The sequence below is a fragment of the Lepidochelys kempii genome, chromosome 3 (genome assembly GCF_965140285.1).
Source record: "Lepidochelys kempii isolate rLepKem1 chromosome 3, rLepKem1.hap1, whole genome shotgun sequence".
Classification (NCBI taxonomy): Eukaryota; Metazoa; Chordata; order Testudines; family Cheloniidae; genus Lepidochelys; species Lepidochelys kempii.
In genome coordinates, this window is record NC_136382.1 from 86,474,831 (window position 1) to 86,491,311 (window position 16,481).

Consider the following 16,481-nt stretch of genomic DNA (forward strand, 5'->3'; position numbering starts at 1 on the left):
ATTTAAGGGGCGTTACCCCAAAATGTAATCAAGCCAATTGCAAATGTATTGTGTGCATTCAGCCACCATAAATTAATAAAATAAAACACCACATAGTTAAGGGTTAATTAAAAAGTAGGCACATAAAGGCAAGGTTAAACTCACTGCCAGTTTCTGCTAATCTAAATAAATAAAGGTTCTTTATTGACTTTTTTTTTTAGTTTAAGTCTAAGTGCCTCTAGTATTAAAAAATTAAAGAGGTAATACTCCAATAGAGGTCATTATAACCTATGAATTTTATAAAAGTGATAAAGAACTAGCTAATACAGTGTATTTTAAAGCAGTCCACTGAAGCCATCCTGAAAGATGTTTTTTCTAACACCTTTTCTCCCCAGTGGGTGAGCAACTGGCCACTGCGTACCTGCTGTTAATTACTGAATTTCCACTCTGGGAATGGTAAATATCTGAAATGTTCTAAACCTCCTTGAGGAGGTTCATCTCCACCAAGTCCAATATCTGTTGCTCCTTCCACCCCTGTCTGAGCAGGACAAGAGCTCCAACTGAGGAAATACCTCATGGAGAAAGTCATGAGACCCCAGTCAGATCCAGGCCAGGGAGACACTCCTGTACTTTGGCTGCAGGCATCATGCAGTGCACCTCTGAGTATGAGCTCTGAAACAGAGGCTGGAGCAGATAAATCTGAACACCTGTTGTCTCGGGCTTCTCAGGAAAGTAAGAGGCGCTTTCAAAGGCGAAAAAACAGATCCCCCTCTAAGTCTGGTTCTAGGAGAAGGGATCCGTCTCTGACTCTTTCCAATTTGGGTGAGTCTTCACATGCAGACAAAAGGACTTAGGTCTGCCTAAGCCTCCCAGCCATGAAGGGAAAGTGCCCAGGAACAAGGCTCCAGTGGTACCAACACCATTGCTGACCATGACCTTTAGTAAGACAAAGGACTGACATCCACTGGCACCAACCAAGAGGTCCAGATGAGACACACTCTCCCAGAAGATACTGGCTTGGCCCCATAAGGATCCACTGATCACTAAGTCTGTGGTGATACCTGATCTGGTGGAACTGACAACTGGGTTTCCTCCTACTCCAGGAGGGACAGAGACACATACTACCCTGGAGGATATTTCCCCTCCTCCCCCATATGGATAATCATGTAAATACATGTATGTCTTTTGTCTGGTGAAAAAAAATTCCCTGAAACCTAGACCCTCACCCGCCATTTACATGAATTCTTATGGGGATATTGGATTTGCTTAACATCATTTTGCTTAAAGTAGCATTTTTCAGGAACATAACTACAATGTTAAGTGAGGAGTTACTGTACTCTGATTCCTACACATGGGCATGATCCTGAACTTGTCTGCATCAAAGGGCTACCTCCTTGCAAACAGAATCTATGCCACAAGCAGTCTGATAAATTAAGTCACTCAAAACCACGACCCTCTTTGCTAGGCCACATAGCCTCCTACACTACATATCACCTGTCACCAGGCTAATTATCCATTGTCTGGAAGTCTGGGTCAGGTTGGTGTGTATGCTAGATGGACACAGCATGAACTCTATGGTGATAATTCCCATTAACTTCACTCCCTGGGAAGAGGGAGGACGGTTTGGAGCTGGTACACTGCGAGAGAAGGGGAACCAGATGGGTTAGGAAGCAGGCCAGAGAAGGAGCAGTGAGGGTTGAGAGTGAAAGGCCCAGAACTGCTCAGCTGAGCTACATTCCAGGAGTTCTGCCTCTCCTGCTGGACAGAGCCCCCTTCAGTTTGGCCCTTGCCAGATAGTGCCTGGGCAGGGGATGTAGATGAAGTTTCAGGGTCAGGAGGGGTGTGAGTCGGCAGGGGGGCCAGGACTCATGAGTGCAGACTTATGCTCTCCTCCCAATCCTGGCCCTTCAGCGTGTCCCCATTCATTTCCCCTGTGCAGGGGGAAGTGCGCAAGACAGGTGAGCTGGGTCTCAGTAGCTGCAACCTTCCCATCTCGGCAGGGAGCGTAAGGGTTCCTTGACTGCCAGATGGTGAATAGTTCCCCTCCCCTTGTGGGTTCTGGGCATCCTTTCTTCTCTCCCACCCACACCTGGACCTCTGGGTACCTGGCACGCCTCCCACTCCTATAAGGGGAGGTGCTCATGGAACATTAATCTCTGAAGGGGTGCTCAGTAAAAAGTTTTTCGCAACCTGTCCTACATGATGCTCAGCAAATTACTTAAGCCGAAGTAACTTGCAAGTTTGTCAGGTGGCCACTGACTATGTAGTCCTCATTTTCTGGGTGTCTAACCTGAGACTGGGACCTGATACTCTGGAGTTCTAATCACTCATAACTGAAATTAACTTTAATGGGAGCTGTGGCTGATCAGCACCTCTAAGGGAATGTGCTCTGGATAATAATTACAGGATTGGGAATCATGAGGTCCTGAGTTTTAATCTGGCTCTGCCATTCATTATTTGGCCTGGGGCCCCTCTCTCTTTGGGTCAGTTTCCTCCTTTGTAAAATGGGGCTGGTACTCTTATCTCACAGTGTGAGTAAATTAATCATGAGGTACTTAGATACTATGGTGATGAGTGCTCTGGAAAAGAACATGAAATGAATAATTCTGTGTTCATTCATGTGCAAAGAGGCAGAATTAAGGTTACACAGGCAACCTCAATTCTGGTATTTGCTAACTCTTGAGTGCTTGATTTTTGCCTCCTAAACAATTTTCTTTGAACATAATTGGGGTTTTTGTTATAAATGAGTATGGCAGGAGAGGAAAAGGACAATATTTATAATCTCCTCAGTTACTTAACAGGTCTTGTGCGTATCTTGATGTTTCCATTAAGTTGTGGACAGTTATTTTAATTCACTTTGGCGGAGTGTGTTTTTTAAAAAAAGTATTAGAATGAGGTAGTGGCTTGGAAAAGTTTATAGAGGCCATCAAGTAGAGGGAGCAGTCTGAGCAGTGGGGGCAAAAGGGTGAAGTTCTGTAATCAAAGAGTTAGGGAATTTATGAGGTGCTGCTTTACAGGAAATAAAGAAAAATTACTATTGGTGTCACAGTCCCAATACCTGTCCCAATCTAAAAGCTATCTTGCCATTACTGGCATAATGGTATTTACTCCATGTACACAGTGTTGTTGTAGCTGTGTTGGTCCCAGAATATTAGAGAGACTGGGTGGGTGAGGCAATATATTTTATTGGAGCAACTTCTGTTGGTGAGAGACAAGCTTTCTTTAAATTTTTACTCTACTGAGTCTTAGGATTGTGATAACAGCAGTTGCAATTTAGAATTAAAGTACAGTGTCACAACTGTGTGCAGAAGCTTGCAGATGGTTTAGTTAGCTCTAGCTCATGTTAGTAGTTCCTCACTTTCACAAACACTGCATTTACATGAACACAGGTTAAAAGAATATAAAAACTCTTCTGTTACCTTTCTTTTGTTAAAACAATTTTATTTCAGGTCCTAACTGAAACAATGAAGTCTGTAGGGTTGTTTGACTTGATTCAGATATTGTTCTTTTCATGGGTGTGTTCATCAGCTGCATCCCCTTGGTTTGCTTAAAAATACACAGCCGACCTTATCTTAACGTAAAAAAGGAAGCTCAGTTTTTGTTTTTAGAGATTGTGAAATCCGCATAATATAGCAAAATCATTGTAATACATGTAAATGTTTTTCATTTACTTACTGCTCTAGGAAATTTGCAACATAGCTTTTCAAAAAGTTCAGTAAAATTTTATTTTGGGATCAGACTTGGTGAAATGGTTTGTAAACATCAAGCTAGTTCTTGAACCTCCTGCTTTGTTTCAAAACAGGCTTGTATGCTAACAAGCTAAAGCAAATCTATCTTTAAAAGGATGCCAGGAGCACCTTTAAATACTGTAATAAGCATGAAATTAGCTTTTATATACTCATGTGTGCGCAATAGTGTTAATAATATTAATAATGAGCATTATAGTAAAAATCAATGCGTGGTTTCCTTTCTAATTCCTCCTTTTTACGTTGCTCACCTTTCTCAAACCAATTATTTTGTGGCTGAAGCTTTCCATGTTTGGTAAAAACCCAAATAAATATTTGTTTGGAAATTTATAGTTAAGCTAGTTCCAGCCGTCTTGGAGTTCTGAGACTGAAATCTATGTGCAATACATAGTATGGGGAAAAAATACAAGTAAATATATCTAGGCACATTTGGGTAGAAATAGTATTCTTATGCTTGACAATGTTAATAGGTATCAAGTGGGTCTTTGACCGGCTATCCCTAAGGTACTGGGTCACAATCGAGCTGAGTAGAATTAAGCCATGTGGTCTGAGAAGTTTCCTTTGGACCTGTTGCAAACACAAGGGCTAGGGGATTGATTGGTTGCAGCTGTGTCTCTCTCTGTGGCCTGATCTGCACTTAAACGGTGCTCGATCAGAAAACAAAAAATTTAAAAGAAATTAGATAAGTTCAAGGTGATGGTTTCCTTTTAAACACAGTGTTCTATTTCCACAGTCTAAGATGGCTTGATTTTAGGCCATATTTCATGGACATTCTATGTTTTATTAGTTGATAAAGTATGAATTGCAGATTAAACAATATTTGTCAACTTATTCAAATGTTACTATTTTACTGTAGAGAGCACCCACAATGTGCTAGACACTAAGCACGGTAAAGAAAGCATGTTCCATGCCCAGAACAGTTTGTAGTCACATTTTCTCTCTCAATTATTTTCTTTCCTCTAATGTCTTCTAAAATTTTCCTTTATTACATGCATTTTTGCTTTATTTTTTTTCTTGCATTAGGGGAAATTATTATTTTATGTAAAAGAAAATGTTTGCCAAATGGAATATTACACAGTGATATAAGATTGCTTAATTTGTACCAGGGCTTGCAAGGACTGAGCCCCGTCATATCTAAGCTTGGCAGTTCATACCCACGCACCTCTGGGCTTGCTGTATCAGTTATGAATGTAAAATAAATTGCTTGAGCTCCAGCACCTCTTTCATTACAAATTAAGCACTGAATAAAGAGTCTCCACGGATCTTATTTCTTTACCTGTTTGTTTATAATTTTCCACTGTCTCTGTGAGCGCTTGCTTTTAATCGCATTTCTTTTTTCTCTTTTTTCTTTTTCTTTTTTGTTTCAGAATAACAGAATCCCCAAACAAAGTGAGACACAGCTAACTGAGCAAGTACAGGGGAATCTGGGCCTGGTCTACGTACAAATTTTGTACTAGTGTACCTACTTTAATTAGGAATGTGCTTCTCTTTATTTTGGTTTTTTAAAAAAAGGTATACCAGTACAACCCCTTAGGCTGCCACTTTCAGTGCTAAAACTTTAGTCGTTCAGGGGTGTAAAAAAACCCATCCCCCTGAGCGACAAAAGTTTTAGTGCTGAAAAGCGCCAGTATAGACAGTGCTGGCGATAAAGCTACCACCCCCTCATTCAGGGTGGTTTTTTTTTTTATCACCGGGAGAGCTGTCCCCCGGAGATAAAGCGTGACTACGCTGCCCACGTTACAGTGCGGCTGCAGCAGTGCTGTGAGGAATAGGGAGGAGATTTATATACACACAGAACATGAAAAAATGGGTGTTATCATACACACTGTAAGGAGAGTGATCACTTAAGATGAGCTATTACTGGATACAATTAACTTAGGCTTGAATAGAGACTGGGAGTGGATGGGTCATTACACAAAGTAAAACTATTTCCCCATGTTTATTCCCCCCCCCTCCCAAAACACTGTTCCTCACACATTCTTGTTAACTGCTGGATGGCCCACCTTGATTATCACTACAAAAGGTTCCGCTCTCCTGCTGGTAGTAGCTCACCTTACCTGATCACTCTCGTTACAGTGTGTATGGTAACACCATTGTTTCATGTTCTCTGTGTATATAAATCTCCCCACTGTATTTTCCACTGAATGCATCCGATGAAGTGAGCTGTAGCTCACGAAAGGTTACGCTCAAATACATTTTTTAGTCTAAGGTGTCACAAGTCCTCCTTTTCTTTTTGCGGATACAGATTAACACAGCTGCTACTCTGAAACCTGCCTGAAAATGTTTCTTTTCTGAATGGGGATCTGCTGCTCTATTAAGCTTGGAACTGATATGTTTTACCCCTTTTCCGAGTCCCTTTCCTTCCACCACTACTGCAGTGACTCAGCATCTGCATTTCACGTCTTCTATAGGTGAACCTGGTGAATTGTAATGATGTTGCTGCCTAGACTTTATATATAGCACGTGCATGCTCTCTCTCTTTCCCTCTCCCGCCCTCCCGGAAACCAGAAGTAGATCTTGAAAATCTCAGCTTGGTCACTCTCCTCTTCCCTGCCCCTGTGCCCTCCCAAAAGAGGCTTGATTATGCAATACTATGTTTTGGGGGGATTTTCTTCTTAACTTCAGGCAGTTAATGGAGGCTTAAGTCTTGCAGCATGAATGTTGATTTTCAGTATATATTTTTTTTGCCCTAGCTGGTATAATTTTCTTGTGCATAATAATGCACAATTCTTTTTTGAATCCTAAGCTTGTTGCCTTAATGTCTTTTGTCAGTGAATTCTGCTGACTACCACATGCTTACAAAAAACATGTTCTTTTATTAATTAAGAGATCATACTTAGTATTCATCATACAGCCTTGATTTTGCCATTTCCTGATTTTTTGATTGCTTCACTTTTGCAATCTTAACATTTGTTAGAATGTAGTTTTAACTTCCTGTTTTTTTTGTTTTTAAAAGAAGAAATTCTATCATTTGGAATGCAGCTAGAAAACAGTAAAATGTTGTTTAATGTAAGCTTTTTTTATTCAAGGAGGCGAGTGTGCCAGTGTGACAGGTTTCAGTCAGTCCTCCGAGCCCCTAGGGGCAATGGAGAGCTATGATCCCACTGGCAGGTCTCAGTCACACCTTTCGGATGCTGGGGAATTAGTGGGAAAGGTGTGCCGGCACGAGTCTGCAGCACGCCCCTCAGGCAGGGGAGCGCCGGCACGAGTCTGCAGCGCGCCCCTCAGGCAGGCTGGCTGGGGTAGGGGAACTCAGGCCCACCCGACTCCGCTGCGTTCCAGCCCCTGGGCCTGGTCAGTGGCAGGAGGCGAAGGTCCTGCCGCTGGGTCAGCGGGGCCGTCCGCGCCCGCTGACCAAACACACCCACCCCATGGTGCAATTCTGCCCCTGGGCTACTTCCTACCCGGTCTCTCTGGTCCCTCCAGCTCGTCCGGGTATTCCGCTGCTGGCAGCTCCAGCTCCGTGTCGGACTCACGCCGGCCCGGGCTGCAGCCGGGCCCCTCCAGATCCTCCGGGTATTCAGCGGCTGGCAGTCCTGGTTGCCACAGGCCTTCCTCCCGGTCCGGTTCCTCCTTGCCCAGGGCCTCACCTGGGTCAGCAGCAGGATCACAAGGGAGCAGCCTGCATCTGTCTCCCTCCCTGGTGCTCTCCTCACTAGGCAAAGAGCCCCACCCTTTGTACTTCCTGTCCCACCCCTCCCCTTCCGGGGATTGGCGGAAGCTTGGCCTGGCCCCGCCCACTCAGGCTGAGAGGGTGGCTCTTTACCCTCTGGTTCGGAGGGGAGCCACCCTGGCTCCCTACAGCCAGTGACTGCATTGAATGGAGAGGGAAAGCTCCCATTTTATATGTGCTCTGTTGAGGAAAATTTTATTACTCTGCATGCATGAAGTATATTTCTTTAAAGCCCTATAACTTTGCTAAGTCAGAACAGATTTTCACTTGATCACTGTATAGGGTTGCCAACCCTCCAGGATTGTCCTGGAGTCTCCAGGAATTAAAGATTAATCTTTAATTAAAGATTATGTCATGTGATGAAATCTCCAGGAATATGTCCAATCAAAATTGGCAGCCTTGCCACTGCAAGGTACATGTATGACATAAGGACAATCTCTGTGCAAAATTTCTAACTTCTACTCCAAATTAAAACTGTTTTTAAGACACTTTTTAAATAATAGCAAGTATGTGTTGTTTTTTATTTTACCCTCTTCATAATCAAATTGTGGAACTGTTTATGGTCTAAATTAATAATTCACCCTCAAGTGGACATCATTATCATACAGGGTGAAAACTTTGACAAAGAAGCAATTAAAAAGGCCCTGTAGAGTGAAAATTCTTAGGCAATCTTAACGATAGCAATTGCTGTGTGATCCAACTTGTAATGAGTGCAATACATCCCTCCAGTGGGAGAGCCATGGAATAAGTAGGATTTTGAACGGTGAAACTAGCCCCTAGAGCAACTGCTGATATGCCGGTTCCCATATACGTTTGTGGCACAACCGATTTCTTTCCCAGCTGCAGATTAGTTTCAAAAGAACGGTATTGATAAGTCTTCCTCTCTCCCTCCATGTTCCAAATTCCAAGCAACCTCATGAACGCTGCTGGAGAGTTGCTTTTCTCCTTTGGCAGTCAGAACATTTTTTGTATAAATGTGAACACAGTCATATGTAGAAGTTGTTAATATGATGTATACATACCTGTGATATTCTGGCTCTATTCTAGTGCTGTTCTGTGCAGGAAGAGAGCCAGTAGCCAGGAGAAATGTTGTTTTTAATTACATAAACCATCCCATAAAATTTCCATTTGTCTTGCTAGCAGCATTTGTAATTTTTTCACACTCCTGCATATGTATGTTTGGGATGTTTATTGTGACTTGTATTTGAAACCGCAGAGGACAATTATGTGGCAGGGGCAGTATAATGAGTAAAGTTTTTGGGCAGGGCCAGTGCAAGACTTGATACATTTTCATTTGGGCAAAAATAAATTGAGAATTCCATGAATGATTGAATTAAATGTGTGTTGTCTTTTTTTAAATATCCATTCCTGTGCGCGGTCAGGACGTTGCACTCAGGCTTGTCTGTCTTAAGCTAAATAAACTAATATGCTGTGCACATTCTGTACTCCGTTTAAAATGTCTTAAATTTATTTTGAGGCTAAGTTTCTTCAAAAAGGGTAAAGTCAATAATTTCTCATTCAATTGCTATTCTTATCTGTCAAACTTGATTCTTTTTGACTTGGGGAAAAAAATGATGTTGGTACAAAAAGCAACTCAAAAATACCTTCATAGTTTTTCTATAAGATACAAGGGGTCTGTGATGTTAGTGTATTAAGCCTCTCAATACCACTTTGAGGTAAGGTAAGTATTATTCCATGCTTTACAGATGGAGGAAACTGTTTAGATGAAACTGAGGGACAGAAGGTTCAATGACTTGTACAAAAGTTGTAGCAATTATTTGGCAGAACTGAGAATAAAATCCAAGTCCCCTGACTCCCAATTGTGTACTTTAGACACAAAGCCATTTTTTTTCTTTGTCATAACAGGTGATTAAAAAAAAAAGTAACTCACAATAGGCGTGACAATTTCAGACTAGACTTTTTTTTGTTATGAAAATTGATTTTCAATAAGTCTTGGAACACTGGAGAAGTTCCAGAAGACTGATAATTTTGTACCAGTATTTAAAAAGGTTAAAGAGCATGGCATGTGTTAGTTATAGGTCTGTCAGTCTGACATCAATCCCAGGGAAGATAATGGAGTGGTTATGATAGGACTTGATTGATAAAGAATTAATTAATGCCAATCAACATGTGTTTATGACAAATAGATCCTTTCAAACTAATTTTCTTTTTCTGATGAGATTACAAGTTTGGTTGATAAAGGTGATAGTGTTGATTGATGTAACATATTTTTTGACTTCTGCAAGGCATTTGACTTGGTACTAAAAGAATGGATGTGTTTCTAATACTGTCCCAGAGGGACTGGTTCTTGGACCTATGCTAGTTAACATTTTTATCAATGACTGAAAGAAAATATAAAATCATCTCTGATAAAGTTTGCAGATGACACACAAATTGGAGGAGTGGTAAATTAATGAAAAGGACAGGCCACTGATACAGCGCAATCTGGGTCACATGGTAAGCTGGACAGAAGCAAACAAATATTTGTTTTATTACAGCTAAATTTACATATGTAGGAACAAAATGTCCTGGGAACCCATGACTCTGAAAAAGATTTGGCAATGGTGATGGATATCAATTGAATATGAGCTCTCAGTGCAATGCTGTGGCCAAAAGAGATAATGTGATCTTGGATGCTTAAACAGGAATATCTTGAATTGGAGTAAAGAGGTTATTTTACCTCTGTATTTGGCATTGGTGGAACTGTTGCTGTAATACTGTGTCCAATTCAGGTTCCCACAGTTCAAGAAGGATAGTGATCTGTTACAGAGGGTTCAGAGAAGAGCCATGAGAATCATTAAAGGATTAGAAAACATGCCTTATAGTGATAAAGTGAAGGAGTGCAATCTATTTAGCTTAACAGAGAGAGGATTAAAGGGAGGCTTGATTAGTCTACAAGTATCTGTATGGGGAAGATATTTTATGATGGTCTCTTCAGTCTAACAGAGAAAGGTTTGACAGGATCCAATGTCTGGTATTTGAAGTCAGACAAATTGACTGGAAATTTAGTAAATTTTTAATAGTGAGAGTAATTAACCATTGGAACAGGTTACCAAGGGTCATAGTAGATTCTCCATCAATGACAATGTTTAAACCAGATTGGATGTTTTTCTAAAAAATATGCTATAGAAATTATTTTGAGGAAGTTCTGTGGCCTGTATTATCAAGTTGATCACAATGATTATCTGTATGATCACAAAGGTCCCTTCTGATCTTAGAACCTACAAATAAAACTGGTTTGTGGCTTTTGACATGCAACATGCCTTCTTTCACATATCTGTTCACCTGTATGCAGTGTTGTTGTAGCCATCTTGGCCCCAGGACATTAGAGAGACAGGTGGGTAAGGTAATATTTTCTACTGGACCAACTTCTGTAAGAATTCTGTGTAGCTTGAAAGCTTTTATTGCTCACCAACAAAAGTTGGTCCGATTGAAAAATATTACTCCACCCACTTTGTCTCTCTAATATTTTGTCACTTAACTTACAGAAAATACCTGAGATTCCTAGTGGGAGCATCTCACTATTACAAGTACAGTATTTCTTCATCTAAACTTTTTTGAGACTTATGCATTCGGTTAACTTATTTTCTCTACTTTTGCACCACCTTCTACTTCTAGGCAGAACTGAAAGAGAGAGTGTGCTGAAATACCATGAGAATAACCTTTGTCATGGTTATTGTGGTTCAAGCAGAAACAGGAAGTACTCTATCTTATGTGAAGTTCCTGTTCTCTTGATCTGTTCATGCCATTTTGCAAATCAGATGTTTGAGTAAGCATCTTAACCAAACCTTTTGAAATTTTCCCATCTCTAAGTGGCTGACATTGTTACTGAGCTGCCACAAAACAGTAATTAACATATGTTAATAAACTAGTGGTCTCAATCTGAGCTCCTTGTCCACATGTAAAAGCATTGTCTCCTTATACTCTTCAACTCCATTTTTATCCCATGGTCATGTAGGTGTTTCCCACGGGTCTGAAGGACATCACCCCTCCATAGAACACATTTTAGATGTTCAGCAGCATGCAGGAGGCGCTGGAGGGGGAAGGAGAGGAGCAGGGGCAGGAAGAGGTGGAGGGAAAGAGGGGTGCACTTTGGGGAGGGGGCAGAGCGGGAGCAGAAAGAGGCAGTGCTGGGTGGGACCTTGGGTGAAGGGGTGGAGCGGGGTGGGGCTAGGGTACAGCGGGGGTTGAGCACCCCTGGGAACTCAAAGTCCGTGCCTCTGGTTCCGAACATTTCAGACCCTTTTATTCTAGAACAGGGTTTGAGACCTAATCATGTAAGGTGACTTCATTGCTGTCTTGGAGGAGAAAATCACAAATTAAAGAAGAAGCATGGGGCAGAGAGTGAACTAAGAAAGTTACCTTGGAGGAAAGTCAAGCAATTAGGTTTGAATGTTGGATGATCTCTGGGGGGAAAATTGCAAAAAGTGTTTGTAGGTCAATTGCATTACTGGTGCAGGTAACACCCAATTTTACTTAACATATTAAATTTACCCAGCTTTCAATTTCTGCCGCTGTTCAGGTACATGTTGAAATATTGACTCTAGAGGACTGGAGAAGGGCAAGCTTAATGCCTGTCTTTAAAAGGGGAACAAAGTGGACCTGGGGAATTATAGCCTGATACCTGGAAAGATACTTGAACAATTACTAAACAATCAATTTGTAAGCACCTAGAAAATAGTAGGTAGGTAGATAGATAATGGCCAACGATTTGTCAAGAATAAATCATGCAAATTTCCTTCTTTGACAGATTTATTGGCCTACTGCAGAGGTCCCCAAAGTGTGAGGTGTGCCCCCCTTGGGGGGTGTGGAGGAACATCTGGGGGACATGGCGGGGCATGGGCCAGTCCCCACGGGGGCAGAGAAGGAGCGCTCCCTGCCCCCAGCTCTGCTCTGGTCCCATCCCCAGATCTATTCTGATCCTGCTCCCAGCTGTGTCCCTGGCTCCGGTTCCTGTCCCTAACCTCGGCATGACTCTGCTCCTGGCCTGGGGCTGAGGCTTGGGGCAAGGCTGGGAACAGAGCCTCACTTTGCTGCAGGCCCAGCTGCTCGCTCCGCTCTTGCCCTCAGCCTCGACCCCATTCCCAGACCCATTCCCTGCTGCAGTCCCAGCCTCGGCCCTCCTTACCCCAGTACATGTCCCCTGTCCCCGTCCCCACACACTCACGGCCCCGCTTCTGGCCCCAGCTCTAGGGGTGGGGAAGGGGACACAGATGGGTAAAGGGGGTGTGACCCTCTAAAGTTTGGGAACTGCTGGCCTCATGGATAGGGGGAAGCAGTAATGTGTTTTATCTTGATTTTCATAAGGCTTGTGACACAATTCCACATGATGTTTTCCTAAACTAGGGAAATGTAGTCTAGATGAAATTACTATAAGGTACCCACCCTAACTGGTTGAAAAACAGAACTCAAAAAGTAATTGTCAATGGTTTGCTATCAGACTGCAAGGGCATATCTAATGTGGCGCTGCAGGGGTCTGTTCTGGGGCTGGTACAGTTAAATATTTTCATTAATGACTTGGATATTGAGGTGGAGAGTATGCTTCTAAAATTTGCAGATGACACCCAGCCTGGAGGGGTTGCAAGCACTTTGGAGGGCTGGATTAGAATTCAAAACAATCCTGATAAATTAGAGAATTGGTCTGAATTCAATAAAATAAAATAAAATTAAGTGAAGTGCAAAGTACTTCACTTGGGAAGGAAAAATCAAATGCACAACTACAAAATGGAGAGCTGCCTAGGCAGTAATACGGCTGACTAGGATCTGGGGGTTATAATAGATCTTCACCTGTTGAATATGAGGAAACACTTGATGTGGTTTCCAAAAAGGCTAATATCTTGCTGAGACACAAGGTGGGTGAGGTAGTATCTTTTATTGAACCAACTTCTGTTAATGAGGAGACAAGCTTTAGCGCTTACAGAGCTCTTCTTTAGGTCTTCGGTATCGTTCTGAGCTGTATTAACAGGAGTGTTGTATGCAAGACATGGGAAGTAGTTGTTCATCCCAACTTGACACTAGTAAGGCCTCAGCTGGAGTATTGTGTCCAATGTTGGGCACCAGATTTTAAGAAAGATGTGGACAAATTAGTGGGAGTCCAGAGGAGAGCAACACAAATGATAAAAGTTTAGAAAACCTGACATATGAGGAAAAGTTAAAAAACTGGGTATGTTTAGTTTTGATAAAAGAAGACAAAAGAGGGCCTTGCCAACAGTCTTCAAATATGTTAAGGACTGTTACCAAAGGGATGGTGATCAATTTTTTTCCATGTCCACTAAAGGAAGTACAAGCGGAAATCAGCTTAATCTGTAGCAAGGAACATTCAGGTTAGAAAAATTCCTTATAGTTAGAAATAGTTAAGTACTGGAATAGGCTGCTGGTTGTAGAATCCCCATAACTGGAAGTTTTTGAAGGAGAGGTTAGATAAACACTGACAGAGATGATCTAGGTGTATGTTGGCCTTCCTCAGGGTGGGTGGCTGGGTGGTAGTAGTGGTGGTAGACTAGATGACCTCTTGACACAGGCGTCAACTTTTCCTTTTTGCTGGGGGTGCTCAACCCCTGCTTTGCCATGAGGCTCTGCCCCCACTTCGCCCTTCCCCTCAATGCCCCACTCTTGCCCCGCCTCTTCCTGCCCCCATTCCAGTCCCTCCCCAAGGTTCCTGCTCAACCGCCTCTCTTCCCCCTCCCCTAAGTCCCTCCCTGAGCCGCCAAACAGCTGTTTGGCAGCAGCACCCCCTGTCAGCTTCTTTGGTGGCGGCGCGGTCCCCATCAGCTGCTGGGCAGTGGCGGCGGTGCCCCTGCCATCAGCTGATGAGCGGGGACAAGGAACAGCTATGGCTGGTGGGTGCTGAGCATCTACTATTTTTTCCATGGGTGCTCCAGCCTGGAGCACCCATGGAATTGAGCCTATGCTTCTTGAGGTCTCTTCCAGTGCTGTATTTCTATGATTCTGTTTTTACCATATGCTTCCATGTTGTTTCCATTAAAACAAAACTATTACAATCTGTTCTTACATCATATAATTGAAAGCTTGAATCAATCTCTTATTCTTAATAACAATCTTGTATTTTCTGCAGCCTGGGTGAGTTCCCTGTCCATGGGAATGATTTTCTTCTGCTCTCCCATAGTCAGTGTATTCACAGACATATTTGGTTGTCGAATAATAGCCGTTGTTGGAGCTGCAGTGGGGTTTGTTGGACTTCTTTTAAGCTCTTTTGTAAGGTAAGAGTTCTGCTTTCTTTTGATAATTATATTTATAGCTATATATAACTATATCTTGCTATAGTCACTGTCATAAATGAATATTTTGTACTCAGTCATATGTAACCTGTGTCGATTCAGTGTATTGCTTGTCCTCCTCAAGTAGTGGCTATGCTAAACAGAAGTTCACGAGTCTGCTGCTGGCTTTGAACCAGCAGAGCTGTACCTTTTAGGTCATACAATAGAGGCTCATGCTTTAAGATCCAGAGGTCCCAATTTCACTTCTCACTGCCAATGACCCAACTAGAGCCATAGCATTATATATGCACAGTCTGTAATGTTTGTTAACTCTACTAGCAGGGTGCAAGGCAACTTATTTTGTTCTTTCATAAAACTACATTGTTTGACATTATCAGACATAAATCTTCCTCCTTTTACATGGTTAAATTTGTAAATACTACCAAATAAATTAAAGCAATGTTATTGAAACATTTAAGTAAATTAAAAAAGCCTGGAAACTTTTGTTTTAAGGTTCTGCAATTAACTTTAACTCTTATCCTGTATCAACTCATCCTATATCCAGAAACTTCCTTTCTCTCAACCATCAAGTCTAATCTATAATTTTTCTGTTAACTCCAAAACTTTACCTCATATGTTAAATATAACAGATCCAAGTAACTCCTCATTTCAGCCACAGACCCTCCCTCAGACTACCTGATGTTTGTGGCAAAACATGTGACTATCTTTACCAGTATAGACCTTTTAATACTTATACAGTACTTTTCATATTAAACATTTTACCAACATTAACATATAGTACAGAAGCAATTCTGTTCCCTATCATTCCTGTGTGAAAGGGTTAACCAATTCTACTCCATCGACCCTCTGTGGCTCTAGAAAGCTCACTTGTATTTACATCATCCATTTTCCCTTTGACTCGAAGACCTTCTCTCCCCCAACCACCCACACACATACTTTTATCCCTCCTCACATTGCTTGCTGATGCCAGAATGACATGATCGCCAGAATGACATGATCACCAGAATATGCTGAGGCACATACATAGAATCTATTAGTTTTTCACTCCTACGCAGTGTAGTTGTAACTGTGTCTGTCCCAGTATATTGTCTCTTAGAGAGACAAGGTGGGTGAGGACAGTAATATTATTGGTCCAATAAAAGAGATTACCTCACCTACCTTGTCTCTTTTTCACTTGTTAACAGAGACGAAAAGTTTGTAGAGTTGTAATATTTACACCAGTTCTTCATTAAATGAAGGTGAAGGGAATACACACAGTCAGTTAAGGTTGTTTTTAGAAACTGAGGGCTGCTGTCAACTTAAAAATTACATTTAAAATAAATTTTTATTTTCTATTGAAAACCCTTCAGAAATATCAGTGAAATTTGTTTCCAAATTGGATTTATTTTTCTAAAGTTTTACAACGTGTTTTCATACAATGAATTGCAAGAAACTGAAGAGCATTTGGCACATGGTATTTGTTATGTAAATTAGCACAAGCATATCTTGTATCATGTTCGTGAATTGGAATAGAACCTGTATGTACTCAGGGTCTCCTTAATCTCCACACATGGTGCCCCTCACAATACTGTATGGTGCTCCAACAAACCAGTCATGAAGGACTTCTCTTCTGCAGAAGGGGCCTTTGATTCACTCTGAATCTCATTCCCCTGAAGCAATGATATGATCTAGTGCAGCGTTTCTCAAACTTGGGTCCGTGGACCCCTGCGGTCACTGAGGGTACTCCAGGAGGTCCACGGGCCCCACTGATCACTCCCTCTATCTCCCAGAGGCTACTGAAGCCAAACCGGGAGATTTTAGGCACTAAAAGTCCAGCAGGGCTAAGGTAGGAATGTTTACTACTTT

The 16,481-nt window shown here is 41.9% G+C and overlaps 1 protein-coding gene across 1 annotated transcript in view; it reads left to right on the forward strand.

Annotated features, from left to right (window-relative positions):
* SLC16A10 (solute carrier family 16 member 10) overlaps nucleotides 1–16,481 on the forward strand; it is a 171,929-nt gene that overhangs the window by 84,369 nt on the left and 71,079 nt on the right. The window contains exon 2 of the mRNA XM_073337053.2: nucleotides 14,474–14,618. Coding sequence (XP_073193154.1) covers nucleotides 14,474–14,618 — 145 coding nt within the window. The remainder of the gene's footprint in view (nucleotides 1–14,473; nucleotides 14,619–16,481) is intronic.